Here is a 13,640-nt window from a genome sequence, read left to right on the forward strand (position 1 = left end):
TATTTTAAACGAAATAAGCAGGAGCAAGGCCTACAGACGCTAGTTTAGTCGTCTAAATATGTTTCGCAATCTTTTATAAACCTTACCATGCTAAATATATTAAATGGACTCGTCCATCTTCAAAATCTTATAAGGGACATTTCAAGATATGAAGTGACTGATGGCGAAGTGAGCAGGCAATGATCAGGTGATACAAATGTGCCAGCTGAAATTTGTCAGCACTAGTCTGTATGTAGTATATGTAGTCACCGAAATGAGTATACAAATGTAACATTCTATATCACATCTCAGATACAGGGGATATAATATTTATTAATTGATTAATTAATTAATAAATGCATATTCATCTCAAATCATATTAACTTTTTCTATAATCTAGTCATAAAGATTATTGTGTCCTACTTTTATATCTTCTAAACTTTTTAACAAATATGTAAACAACTATGATTTTATTCGCAAAGTGACCAATATAAAAGACTCCTTAAAAAGTTTAGTTTTCACGTCATTTTTGTTTCATTAAGAATATCTTATGCTACATATCCCTTAAGGTATGGAAGCTCAGTTAAGGATAAGTATACAACTGCAAAAACGGCGAAAGTTGTCTTCCTCAAATTTCGTAGTCGTAAAACTTCTCAATACACAATGTTTGTAATCCTAAAGATTCTAAGTCCAAAGAGTTTTTGTCCGCAAGGTTCGAAGTTCACAATGTTGTTCGTATTTCCTCAAGGTTCGTAGTCACCAAGGTTCGTAATCCTGAAGTTTCATTATCGCATGAATTTGCATTTCATGTAAATAAAGGGAGGTAATTAGAAATTTGTTTTCGATAAAGTCTAAGCCAAATCTTTCAATACGAAATAAATGCATATATTTCAATAATTACTTATAATGCGTATACACATTTGCAATTCATATTTAACATATTCTCGGATGTTTGGAATTTGTTTTAGAAGAATAAATATATACAAATATAAAATTTCTCTTAAGTCTTGTTACATCCTTAACTACAACCTACAGGGTCTTTAGATTTAAAAGAGTAGTTCCCAGGTTAAAAGGCAAATAAAATCTTCACCAGTTCCTTGATCTTACTTCGGTTGTATATATGTCTAATAACAACTTCTACATAACAAAACCTTTTGAGAGACAAAGATTATTGTTAATGTATTGTTCCTCCACCGAGATTTAACTTAATACGAAATGGTACTTTTGGAGAAACTGATACTGTTGAAAGAGATTGTGCTCTACAGAATGTCGTTTGGCAGAGGGTGTCAAACGTACCTACAATTTAACTGTCAAAGTGAAAGTAGCAAAATATCCCAGTAACACAACTCTAGAAGGTACATAATTATGTTTCGATCCCCAATTTGATTTTACACTTTGAAAGATCAAAAGTGTAATTCTGCAGGTTTTTTTGGATACGTTTGTGTTAAATACATCAACCAATATAAAACATTGGTATTTGGAGACCATACATTTCCATTGTTGCATGATAAAACCTATGTGTGTCCCATATCTCAAACGAGAACTTACGGTTATTCACTTTGATGAAATACGTCTTCCAGTTTTAATTTCAAGATAATTCGGTTGATGGTACAATGAATTTAATTATCGACTTTTGACGTTGCAGTCTTTTGCATTTGAATACGTAGTATATATAAAAGTGTGCCACAATTAACAAGCTGACTTATCTAAAGACATCAGTCGACGTTTTTTAGAGATCAGTTGGTCAGTGTACCTTGGTATATTCGTTGTGTCTTTCTGGCAAATCAAATACTTGAGTTATTATCAGTTATATTACTTTAAGTTTGAGCATGGAAAAAAATTATATTAACTCGGACCAAAGATGTTTAAGCAACAATAATACATGACAAGGGTACTCTGGCTATTTCCATTGGGTGTCATGTATAGGAAGCAAAAAGAAAATAAATATATATTCAAAATACACTTTTTAATAGCATATCATGTTACAAAACATGTGGTCATTGTCGAATTCTAAACGACAGCTCAGATCTCACCCGAACACGTTCAGTCCAGATTGAATATCTGAAATGATGACATTTATTTCAATGCATTGTAGGGATATAAAAAACATATAATTGCACGTGTACCTGAACCTGTCCATTTTATGTGCAAAAATAGGTCAACAATATTTCTGTCAATACTTTTGCACCTTGTTGATAACTTTTTAGAAAATTATCAGCATTGCACTTGCATAGAAGCTTTATGAAATATTATATTCGTATAATCGTATTATAAAGGACTAAGGCACCGGATTCTCAATCTCAGACGGTAATATTGACCTGAGTGACAGCCTATGTTAATATCGTTAACTTCTTGAAAATATCTATTGTTAATGTAACACTGTTTTGAAAACTAACAAGACACCAAATTGACAGAAACTTTCTAAATTTAATTAACACCTTATTACAAATTTGGAGATTTTACCAAACAGATAGACATGTTCCATAATGACAGACTTTAACCAAATCGACAGACACTCAACAAATTAGTGGAACAAACAAAATTGACAAGTATTTACCAAACTTTCTGACATTTATCAATTTAACTGTCAACATATTGAGGGAAAGGTATCAAACTGAAAGATATTTAACGACATTAACCAAATTGCCAGGCACTAACCAAATTAATAGAGATTTACTAAATTGACTAACACCAAATGTATAGATATAAGAGAAAACTCTACTTCTGATTAATTGTCAGGCCCTTACCAAATCGATGGAGACTTACCAAATAGATGGAAACTTACCAAATTGATGTATACTTACTAAATTGATGTAGCCATAATAAATCAACAAACACCAAATCGACAGATATATAACTGAACTGAAACTTTTCAGACACTTACCAAATCTAGATTTAGACTTACTTAATAAATGGAAACTAAGTAAATTAATGGAGTTTTAAAATATTAATGTAGAATTTATAAACCGACAAACACCAAGTTGACAGGTAAACTGCTCCTTTTCAGACACTTACCAATTCAAAAGAGACTTATCAAATTGATGGAGACTTATATTAATCGACATATACTTACCAAATTGACAGATATATGAGTGAGCCCTGCTGCAAGGCAAATCTTCCCATTCTCCATCAAAGACTTTCACAAAGTTATGCGTTCTCATAGCAACACAATCCTCAAAATTATGAAGAAAAAGGTCCTTCCGGTACGGATACCAATACGTAAATGATAACGGTTCCCCTGAAATAAAAGTGTTAATTAACCATTAACTTGATGAATTTGAGTTTATTTACTGAAAAGTATAATGGATTCACCCTACTTTGAAATGAAAAGGACTTTATTAAGAAACCACAAATTCAGCTTCAAATGGAACTAGGCTTACCGGAAGTCCATTCAAAGTGCTCTTCACGGCCGGTGTCTTGTAAACCTATCCAAATGTAAGAATCACCAACGAAATGCTGAAGATTACTCGTCAGAAACGCTTGCTCCTCCATACTTTGGATATGGGCTAAATGCCCTCCTTTTCTCATACACTCTCTCTCAGCATCGGAAAATGTTTGGTGTAGTGTGACCAGTTCGTAGCAAAAGTTATTATTTGCAAACGCTGTACTGGATTGATGGGTAAGCGCCGCACAAGCTTGTAGAGCACCTACAGATGGGTGAAGAAAGTGTGGAGACTGTTAATATTATGTTTTATTCACGCTGTATCATTATATTTGACATATCACACAACATATCAAATAAAGAGAAATGGCAATACGGGTTAATGGTGGCTGTTTTATCCATGTTTCTAATTACTAGTTAACATATTTTGTGACACATTTACGTGTCGGTACAATAAACGACTGGCGCAAAACAAGAGATGGGTGTAACAATAAATAGACAAACCGGGTATTTAATTCGAAAACGCTCCAATCTCAATATTTGAATGAACAAGGGAAAAAATGGACACAAAAACTTTCTTGACTTTCGGTTGAATTGCCGGTACCCTGTTTTTCCTTATAACATGTGCAATTTTGTACAAAAATTTAAGGGAGCTACACGTTTTATACCTTCTCCAACGAAATGTACGGATACGCTCGGTTTCATTCCATATTGCACTGTCGAAACCAAGGTATATCATTTGCTTATCAAATTGAAATCAGTTCGCTATCTTTAACTGTTTCTCTATCCAGACGTTAATTTTGTTTTCCTTATTTCACTTTGTGTGATGTTTTGGGAACACATGGAGTTTAGCGTACACCAGGAAAAAAACAATATTAGCACATTCGTTTATTTAGGGCTGCAGCCCCTATATCCCCGCTTTTATTTACTTATTTATTGATTTTAGAATCATTTAAGAACATTTAGAATAGCATTTAGTTACAAATAAAGCGTATAATCAGATACGCTTAAATACGATTATTTCCGGGATCAGCTCCACTTAATTCTATCCTATGTTGGAAAAATTTAGGATATTCACAAAAGATCAACAACAATCTGAAGTCAAAAAAACGTCTAAACTATACAATAAAATTTAAAAAATAAACTTTGGCCGATCCCAAACGATTGGCAATCATCTGCTCCTGTTCCTAAGCTCAATCGGGAAAAAAATATAATTGTTCTAAATCATGTAAATTATAGATGAAGAAATTCAAATGATGTTTTGTATGGGAACAATAATTTACAGCTGTGAAAAAAAATGTAAGATCAGAAACGTGAATTTATATTTCAGCGTCTCAATTATGTTGCAATAGCGAAGATAAAATATGACTCCAATACGGGAATTGGATAAAAATTGGCTACAATGACCATGTGGTCTTGATCTTGACTAGATTGTCTTGAAAATCGAAAATAATGAAACATTGCCAGAATACCAAATACTAGAATTACAAAAGGAGAAGAAAAAGCTGAATATTAACTCTCAAAAGAGCTTTCATGATATATACAATTGCATGTGAATTACTAATTACATAGCAAGATGGCGTTACTGCAAGTACTACTTTTCTTTCATTATTAATGGTTACCAGTATCATTCATTTAATATTCAATTCACAAGTTATTTACTTTTTAAGAACTTCTACATTCAAATATACATGTATAATTGTAAGAAATAATACATCAGTCTAAAAATGCGGATATAACGAAAATGAGTTATAGACGAAAGAAGGTATATTATAAACGGCGAAAGGAGCTATAGGACGGATAGAATGAACAACAAAGGAGCATCTGAAAACTATATGGTCCACCGAAAAGCAAAATAAATAATCAAAAGGGAACAAAAACAGAAAAAAGTATATAAAAACGCGTTACTTTGTGTGGTCGTGAAAGTGTGTACTTCAACTGTAGTTGGCGCATGCGTAGATGCTAGTTCAGCAGGTGGCTCGGTAGCGTCGGCTGATGGGACACTCGCTTCAACAGTGTAGGAATTTGAACTTGGAGAAACGGTGCTATTCGTGACTAAATAGAACAGACGAATGAGAACAATATTTTCAATTATTTTCTGAAGTTGATAGTAAATACTTTTAGGAAACATACCGAGTGTTAACAATTTCAGGTCTGTCCTTCTCTCATTATGTATTTCTAAATGAAAGTATGCATAACAACATAATTATTTTGCTAAACGAAATTTGACTATCTTTTTATATAAAATCATACTCAGGAATAGTCAAGTATTATTATTATTGTAATTATAATTATTATTATTATTATTATTACCCAAGAAAAACGACTGTTATCGTTTTTACTTTTTACTAACGAAACTCTCTATGGATTAAAGTAATGTACAAACCTACATTTGCTTGGACTTATAATTATTATACATGAACATTATAATGTACACTTATATTATACATGCACACTTATTATGTACACTTACTCTTATCAGCATCCGGGTATTGCCCGGGACAAGTTTGAATCACAATTTTGTCACCTTTCTTAACATAACCCAACTGAAAATAAAAAGATTACATTTTACCTCTTAACTTTTTCCAATGCTAAACAGAATCAATGCGTCCTATGTAGATACGTTTTATTTATGAATGATACAAATGAGCCGCGTCACGACAAAACCAACATAATGGGTTTGCGATCAGCATGGATCCAGACCAGCCTGCGCATCCGCGCAGTCTGATCAGGATCCATGCTGTTCGCTTACCAACTCTATAACAAGTAGAGAAACTGAACTATAACAAGTAGAGAGACTGCGCGGATGCGCAGGCTGGTCTGGATCTATGCCGGTCGCAAACGCTTTATGTTGGTTTTGTCGTGACACGGCTCAAATGTACTTGTAACTTTAGATTTGATAGTGATAATCGTATCCAATAAACAATGTTATTGGCCTTACAAGAGTGCATGCAAAATGTGAACGTAACCATAGCTAAGTGTTAAAATGGATCCGCAGTCTCCCTGTCTGCGAAAACTGAATAATTTTTTATGCAAAGTTAAGAAACGAACAAATATAAAGCTTTCGTCAAGTGTTCTTGTACATGTCAACGCCATCTTCCTTCAACGCCTCGCCAACTGCTCCTAACAAAAATAGTTACGATGATGCATGTTTCTTCTAGTTTGAACTTTTACAAAAACTAGTTACTTTGTGTTCGTATGCAACTGTAAACCAGTCTGCGTCTTCAGTGATAAACGGCTTACAGTCAAACTCGTACAGGTAGCCAATCGAATCGCTGTCGTTTGATGGCTGAAAGCAACAAAAGATTAATTTTACAAGTGGAAGAAGGTCAATTGTAAAAAAACTAATAACTTTCCTTCAACTGTAATAATATTTTAAAGAAAATTAACATAACATCTTCCAAAAAAACAGGCACGAATTTCAAACAAATGTACGTTGATCTATGTTAATAGTTTCTATGAATTTGAATATTAAAAGGATATCGTTCGTAAACTGTGCAAGATGAACTATTTTTGTTCGGTTTGTTGTTAATCGACTCATTTAGGAAATTTCAATAATACACGGAAATGGAACTGAACGCTAGAAAGTAAATAAGGTCATCCCCTATAAAAGAAACTATCAGCAGATTATATTTCTAAATCATCCATCTTGTATTTTACTAGTCAGTCTGTATAGAAATTGAACTTCCTGTTATTATTATTATTATAAAAGGAAAAATTTTACAGCGTTATCTATAAAATAGACACACGTAAAGAGAAAATTCCTCTACCATCATTATTTTAATGCCGTCACAAGTTTAACTGATTATTAGAAAGGCGCTAAAATCGCGTTCAACTCAGGTCCTCTTGTACCTAAAATAATGAATGAAGTGCCACCTGACCTCTTCCTGTACCAGTTAAACTGAAAAGTCACCATATGACCTTTTCAGTGTTGGTGTGAAAACAACAACAAAAACAACAACAACAAGAAATATATGTGTTGTGATTCGGAATGTTTATACCATAGAATATACATCACGTTCCACCACATAACTACATATACACTTGTAATCACACCAGGCCGTCTTCAACAGAGCACACAAAACTAGAAGTCCAAATCGCATATTGTTTCTGCAAAGAAAGTAAAGAAAATTTTAACAAAATTTGATTTGGAGAAAGTGAAATTTGTACATATTTCCGTGGATAGTACATTTAAGTACATATATTTTCGGGTTGGTTCGGATTAAATGACTTACTTGTACGTTTGGGATCATATATAATTATGCACTCACAAAAACATTATAAAATCAATAAAAATCTGGTAGCGTGCTTCTTTAAAGTTAACTGCACTAGTTTTGTTATTTAAAGGATGTTTGTTTGTTTTTGTTTTTTTTTTGTTGTTTCTTATTGCAGAAATAACAAATATTACAAAATGGTCGTGTCAGTATCATAAAATGGTCGTGTCAGTATTACAAAATAGTCGTGTCAATATTACAAAATAGTCGTGCAAATATAACAAAATAGTCGTGTCAGTATTACACAATAGTCATGTCAGTATTACAATGGCTGTGTCAATATAACAAAATAGTCGTGTCAATATTACAAAATATTCGTGTCAATATTACAAAATGGTCGTGTCAGTATCAAAAATTGTCGTGTCAGAATTACAAAATAGTCGTGTCAGTATAGTCTTGTCAATATTAAAAGTGGTTGTGTCAATACAACAAAATGGTCGTGTCAATATTACAAAAGAGTCGTGTTAAAATTATAAAATAGTCGTGTCAATATTACAAAATGTTCGTGTCAGTATCATAGAATGGTCGTGTCAATATTACAAAATGGTCGTGTCAGTATAATAAAATGGTCATGCCAATATTACAAAATAGTTGTGTCAGTATTACAAAATGTTCGTGTCAGTATCATAGAATGGTCATGCCAATATTACAAAATAGTTGTGTCAGTATTACAAAATAGTCGTGTCAGTATAATAAAATGGTCGTATCAGTAAGATTAAAAAGTCGTGTAAATATTACAAAATGGTCGTGTCAGTTTACAAAAAAAATATGTCAGTATTACAAAATGGTCGTGTCAGTATCATAAACTAGTCGTGTCAGTATAATAAAATGGTCGTGTCAGTATGATAAAATAGTCGTGCCAGTATTACAAAATGGTCGTGTCAGCATTACAAAATGGTTGTGTCACTATTACAAATTGGGCGTGTCAGTATTACAAAATGGTCGTGTCAGTATCATAAATGATCGTGTCAGTATAACCAATTGTCGTGTCAGTATAACCAATTGTAGTGTCAGTTTCAAAATTGTCGTGTCAGTATAACAAATTGTCGTGTCAGTATAACAAAATGTCGTGTCAGTATTATAAAATTGTTGTCTCAGTATCAAATACAATATGTACTCCCCCAGGCACAAAACTTAAAAAAATGAAATTCTTGCATAGATCACTCGTGTCACTTATTATATATCTTTTTTATTTTAGAGGTAAATACAGATTACATTGTTTGGGAGATATAGGATGGTTTTAGAGTGGGTAAGGGGGAGGGGTAGTGACAGATCAACGCGCCGAACACCTGTGACTTGAACGGAAACAATTGCAAAGATACTCCAGTTCTAATATAAAACCAATTGAAATGCGATTCACAGCCGTATTTGAGTTAAAAGCGTTTTAAAACAATAAAAATGATAGTTCTGGAAAAAAACGAAAAAATATTCCCATTCCTGTCATGTTAAAAAAAAACTCTATATGATCATTTCCAATCTTAGTAATTTGGGCCCATTCTAACAACAAAACGCTGCAGTCAACTCAAGATTGTGACACATTGTTAAAACTTTAATAGTCGATTTCCTTTGCATTTAGGACTTTGTAAAACTGGTGCGACGAAATTTATACCCCGGTCACATATTCACGGAATACGCCCACGGAAGAGCCACGTATTAATTCCGGCATCGTCCGTAGCTACCCGTACTGGTCAGTAGCTCTCCGTATTGTAACCGTAATCAATCGTAGTAGTCCTTGTATATCCGTAGCGATCCTTGACAATTTTTGAACATGCACAAAAATTTGCTACGGAAAAATCAACCGTAGCGTATCCCTACTAGTCCGTAGTAATCCGTACTGATACGTACTGGTCCGTACGAAAACCGTTATAGTCCGTACTGATTCGTAGTCCACCAACTTGTCAAGGATTTCCACGGTTTGGTACGGAGAACTACGTATTTGTACGGTTACCCTACGTATAACCTACGGTTTTAATACGGATTAATACGGCATTGTCACGGAAAGCCACTATCGTAATACGTTGTACAACGGAGCAATCTCCACGCAGTGATCTCCCCTTAATTCTTCGGCGTAGATCTCTGCCACCAAGGTCTCGATATATCAGAATTTCTGATATACTATATTTTTTTAAAAATTGTTTTATCTACTGCTTTTATCTATCAGATAAGTTTTCTCTCATTTATTTAACAATGTTTATGAATAAATAAATAAATAATATGAATATTTAGAAATAATTTTAAAAATTATGAGATTATTTTCTACCGAGACAATATTTTGATATTTTATATTTTTTAGCTTTTGAATTTATTTTTCGTTATTTTGTATACTTTCGATAATTTTTTGATAAACTATATCGAACGTAGGCATTAAAGATTAAAAATAAAACAGAAAGAGAAAAATAACGTTAGATTTTCTTTGTAACGGTCGATATTTACATTTGAATTTCGACGTGGATTTAGCTCAATACAGGATTGGAGCAGTACCTCTAGATGCTTGCAGAAATCATGATCACAAAATAGACAAATATCGTTTTTTTCGCCGAATTTTACATTTTTCCTTGATTATCGTACTTGATTCGGTGTGAAAAGATGAATTAGACCTGTTAAAGTTCATTCCGTTGGGTAAAAAGACAAGATTTTAGCATTTTATCATTCAAGCGCCTTGTCCGGTATATACCGGAATACGGTATTTAGTGTGGTGCTCCAATCCTTTTTTTAGTCACAGCCTTTCGACGTTACGTCATGTGACTTTCATCATCATGTGACGTCTTTGAAGGCAGTGATTACAATTCTGCCAAGGGAGGTAATCACTGTGAGGAGTTTGACAACGGAGAGGCAAGGATTAGCACGGTCTTATACGGTTTATTGCGTTGAAACACGAAACAGTACGGAATGGTACGGCCCACCACTGTTTAGTACGGATGAATTAAGAATCATGTACTTTTTCAAGGGTATAAATACTACCTTCTGGTTAAAAATAGACATATATATTTGCAGGAACATTTAATAAATGATAATTGCCATTTACTGGCTGCAACTTTATATTGAAATGGCTCAGAATGCGGAGGCAGTGGTCAAGCTGCTTGATGACATGCATAGAGGTAAAAATATATTAATATCGTACTACAATTCATAAGTAATAGAATTATAACATTTAATGTTACATATTTTACAAACATTGGATCGTGAAAATGGAGTAAATATGTACATAAAACGAAGTGTCTCATAAGCCTCGGACACTGGCCCTTCAGTGATAATAAGATTAATTCACAAGCTTTTTACATAAACATCACGATAATTAATGTAATTGTAAGATGAACAGCAAATCTTAAAATTAAAAGAGAAGCAGTATTGATCAACATTTTTCATTAATGATTACTAGTCCATATCTAATCAGGTAAGAGAAGACAGACGAGATGGTGGACTAGAGATGGGCTTTAACGAAGACCGCTTCATGTTTAGTATGAGGCTCTCATGGCCGAACTTGTTGAGGATCCAGCGTCCTTCAATAAATTCACTTTAATTGGACCTGATGTGTCTCGGGGTTCGGACGCGATTAGGGTGAATCCTCTCCGCCAAAATCATTGAACGCTGCAATTCGTTTTCTAGGTGTTATTTTCTTTTGGGGCATTTTGAAAATGAGCAAGCAAGAGGTTGTGGACGGATGTATTAGGTTCGTATAGATCCGTGGCAATTCGTACTTCTTCGTATCAATACGTTCTTCTCCGTATCAGACCGTACTTATTCGTACTAACTCGTGCTTATACCGTAGCAGACCGTAGTGTATCCGTAGTGCGTCCGTCCTGATTCGTGTCGCTCCGTATCAAACCGTGTCGGTCCGTAACAGTCCGCGTCTCTCCAGGGGCTTTTGGTGGTAAATCCGTCGGACTCCGTACTCATACCGTTGTGTGTCCGTACTGGAATCGTAGCGGACTACGGAATTTCACATTTCCATAGTAATCCGTGAACGATTTGACCGTAGCTCTTCCGTGGCATTATCCGTGAATATGTGACCGGGGCATTAGAGATTTATCTCTAAAACAATATAAAAACAAGAGTCCGGTTTAAGCCGGGTGATGCTCCCCATATAGGTTTTGGACACAGGAAAGTACACCTCTTGTAGTTTCAGAGTTATGTCCCTGGAAAAAGTTCAAAGTGCAATAATTCCAAAATTAGGAAAGGCAGAGTTACTGTTCTTTGTACTACACTTCTAATCACTGTTAACTATCAACTTACAAAGTTTCTTGTTGATATCTCTTATGGTTTCCGAGTTATGTTCCGGACAACTTCAAAAAGTAAAAATAAACAAAGGGCAATAACTCCAGAATTAGGCAAGGCAGAGTTATGATTCTTGTGCACTGCACTTCTACCTATTGAGATACATCTACCTACAAAGTTTCATGTTAATATCTCTTATAGTTTTACAGCTATGTCCAGTACATGATTTTTCTAAAAGGGGAGATAATTCAAAAATGAGGCTTAACAGAGTTATGTTTTTTTGCACTGCACTTCTATTCAATGAGATCTATCTACCTACAATGTTTCATCTTGATATCTCTTATAGTTTTAGAGTTATGTTCCGGACAAAGTTCAAATTGTTGAAATTAACAAAGGGCAATAACTCCAAAATTAGGACAAAAAGAGTTATTGTTTTTATGCACTGCACATCTTCCCATTGAGATCTATTCACCTACAAAGTTTCATGTTGATATCTCTTATAGTTTTAGAGTTATGCCCCGGACAAGATTTTTCTATAAGGGGAGATAATTCAAAAATGAGGCTTAACAGAGTTATGGTTTTTTGCACTGCATTTCTACTCAATGAGATCTATCTACCTACAATGTTTCATCTTGATATCTCTTATAGTTTTAGAGTTATGTTCCGGACAAAGTTCAAAGTGTTGAAATTAACGAAGGGCAATAACTCCAAAATTAGGACAAAAAGAGTTATTGTTCTTATGCACTGCACATCTACCCATTGAGATCTATTCACCTACAAAGTTTCATGTTGATATCTCTTATAGTTTTAGAGTTATGCCCCGGACAAGATTTTTCTATAAGGGGAGATAATTCAAAAACCGGACAAAATAGAGTTATGGTTCTTTGACACTGCACTCCCCCTCAATGCCCTCTACCACTGTATGAAGTTTAAACAAATTATCTCCAAGGGTTTTCAAGTTATGCTCCGGACAAGAAAACGGACGGACAGACGGACGGACGGACGGACAAGGCGCCGACTATATGCTCCCCCTTAATTTTTCGGGGAGCATAAAAATCAAAAAGGTTTAAGTAAAGTTATGAAGGCGTTAGGTGATTGACGGATACATAGGAACGATCTTTATTTTGAAAAAAAAAACCTTTTCAAGCAAGAATTTATGAACATTCGGTATCATTCAGATATATATAGTCGCATATTGCATCTTACAAAAATTGTCAAAGAAATGAATATCACGTGAATACTTAGGATTTGAACCAATGGATGCAGATATAAACGGGTAAGCTATTTATAATTTATTATATGTGATATATCGAATAATCATACAATAGATCGAATAATAATATAATAATATTATTTAAACATAAATAAAAAAGTCAACATTACCTCAGACGCCTTGAAGTTTAATTTATTATCAGCAATGACCTGCTATACGATGACATGTAAGAAAATTGCACTCAGTTTTCGTCAGTATTTCACAAGATAAGTTGGCGACTGCAATTATGACACGCAGTAATTCAATTATGAAAGACATACAGTTTTTGCTCTCATTTTTCTTTTCTTTTCTTTCTTTCTTTCATTTTTTTTTTTTTTTTTTTTTTGTTTATACAAAATATGTCAGTTTAACAATAGGTTTTCCATAATATTTTCATCATACATAAGCAAGAAGTTACCAAACCAGAAATTTTGCTGTCTGTACTAGTGCCATTCTGCTTTCCCGGTCGCAAGTAACTGCCAACTTCTTCACATGTGAAACTGAGTCACTGTAACATTTAATTGTATGAGACATACAA

The 13,640-nt window shown here is 33.9% G+C and overlaps 1 protein-coding gene across 1 annotated transcript; it reads right to left on the reverse strand.

The window, feature by feature from the left end:
• Nucleotides 1–1,930: 1,930 nt before the first annotated feature.
• Nucleotides 1,931–13,358, reverse strand: LOC132748395 (aggrecan core protein-like). The gene is made up of 8 exons (XM_060737997.1): nucleotides 13,234–13,358; nucleotides 7,363–7,471; nucleotides 6,549–6,650; nucleotides 5,835–5,907; nucleotides 5,270–5,416; nucleotides 3,360–3,626; nucleotides 3,053–3,217; nucleotides 1,931–2,040 (listed from the first exon to the last, which is right to left on the reverse strand). The coding sequence occupies exons 2-8, from the start codon at nucleotides 7,462–7,464 to the stop codon at nucleotides 2,009–2,011; spliced, it is 888 nt and encodes a 295-aa protein (XP_060593980.1). The 5' UTR covers nucleotides 7,465–7,471; nucleotides 13,234–13,358; the 3' UTR covers nucleotides 1,931–2,008.
• Nucleotides 13,359–13,640: the final 282 nt, after the last annotated feature.

Source organism: Ruditapes philippinarum, unplaced genomic scaffold (genome assembly GCF_026571515.1).
Source record: "Ruditapes philippinarum isolate M1 unplaced genomic scaffold, ASM2657151v2 ctg1310_1_1_1_1, whole genome shotgun sequence".
NCBI classification, from domain to species: domain Eukaryota; kingdom Metazoa; phylum Mollusca; class Bivalvia; order Venerida; family Veneridae; genus Ruditapes; species Ruditapes philippinarum.

Coding starts and splice junctions, on each gene's coding strand:
- LOC132748395 (XM_060737997.1), bottom strand. CDS start 7,464: ATGCGATTTGGACTTCTAGTTTTGTGTGCTCTGTTGAAGACGGCCTGG. Junction 3,627..5,269: donor CACTTTCACGACCACACAAA/GTAACGCGTTTT, acceptor ACCCATCTGTAG/GTGCTCTACAAGCTTGTGCG. Junction 3,218..3,359: donor GCACTTTGAATGGACTTCCG/GTAAGCCTAGTT, acceptor CTTTTATTTCAG/GGGAACCGTTATCATTTACG.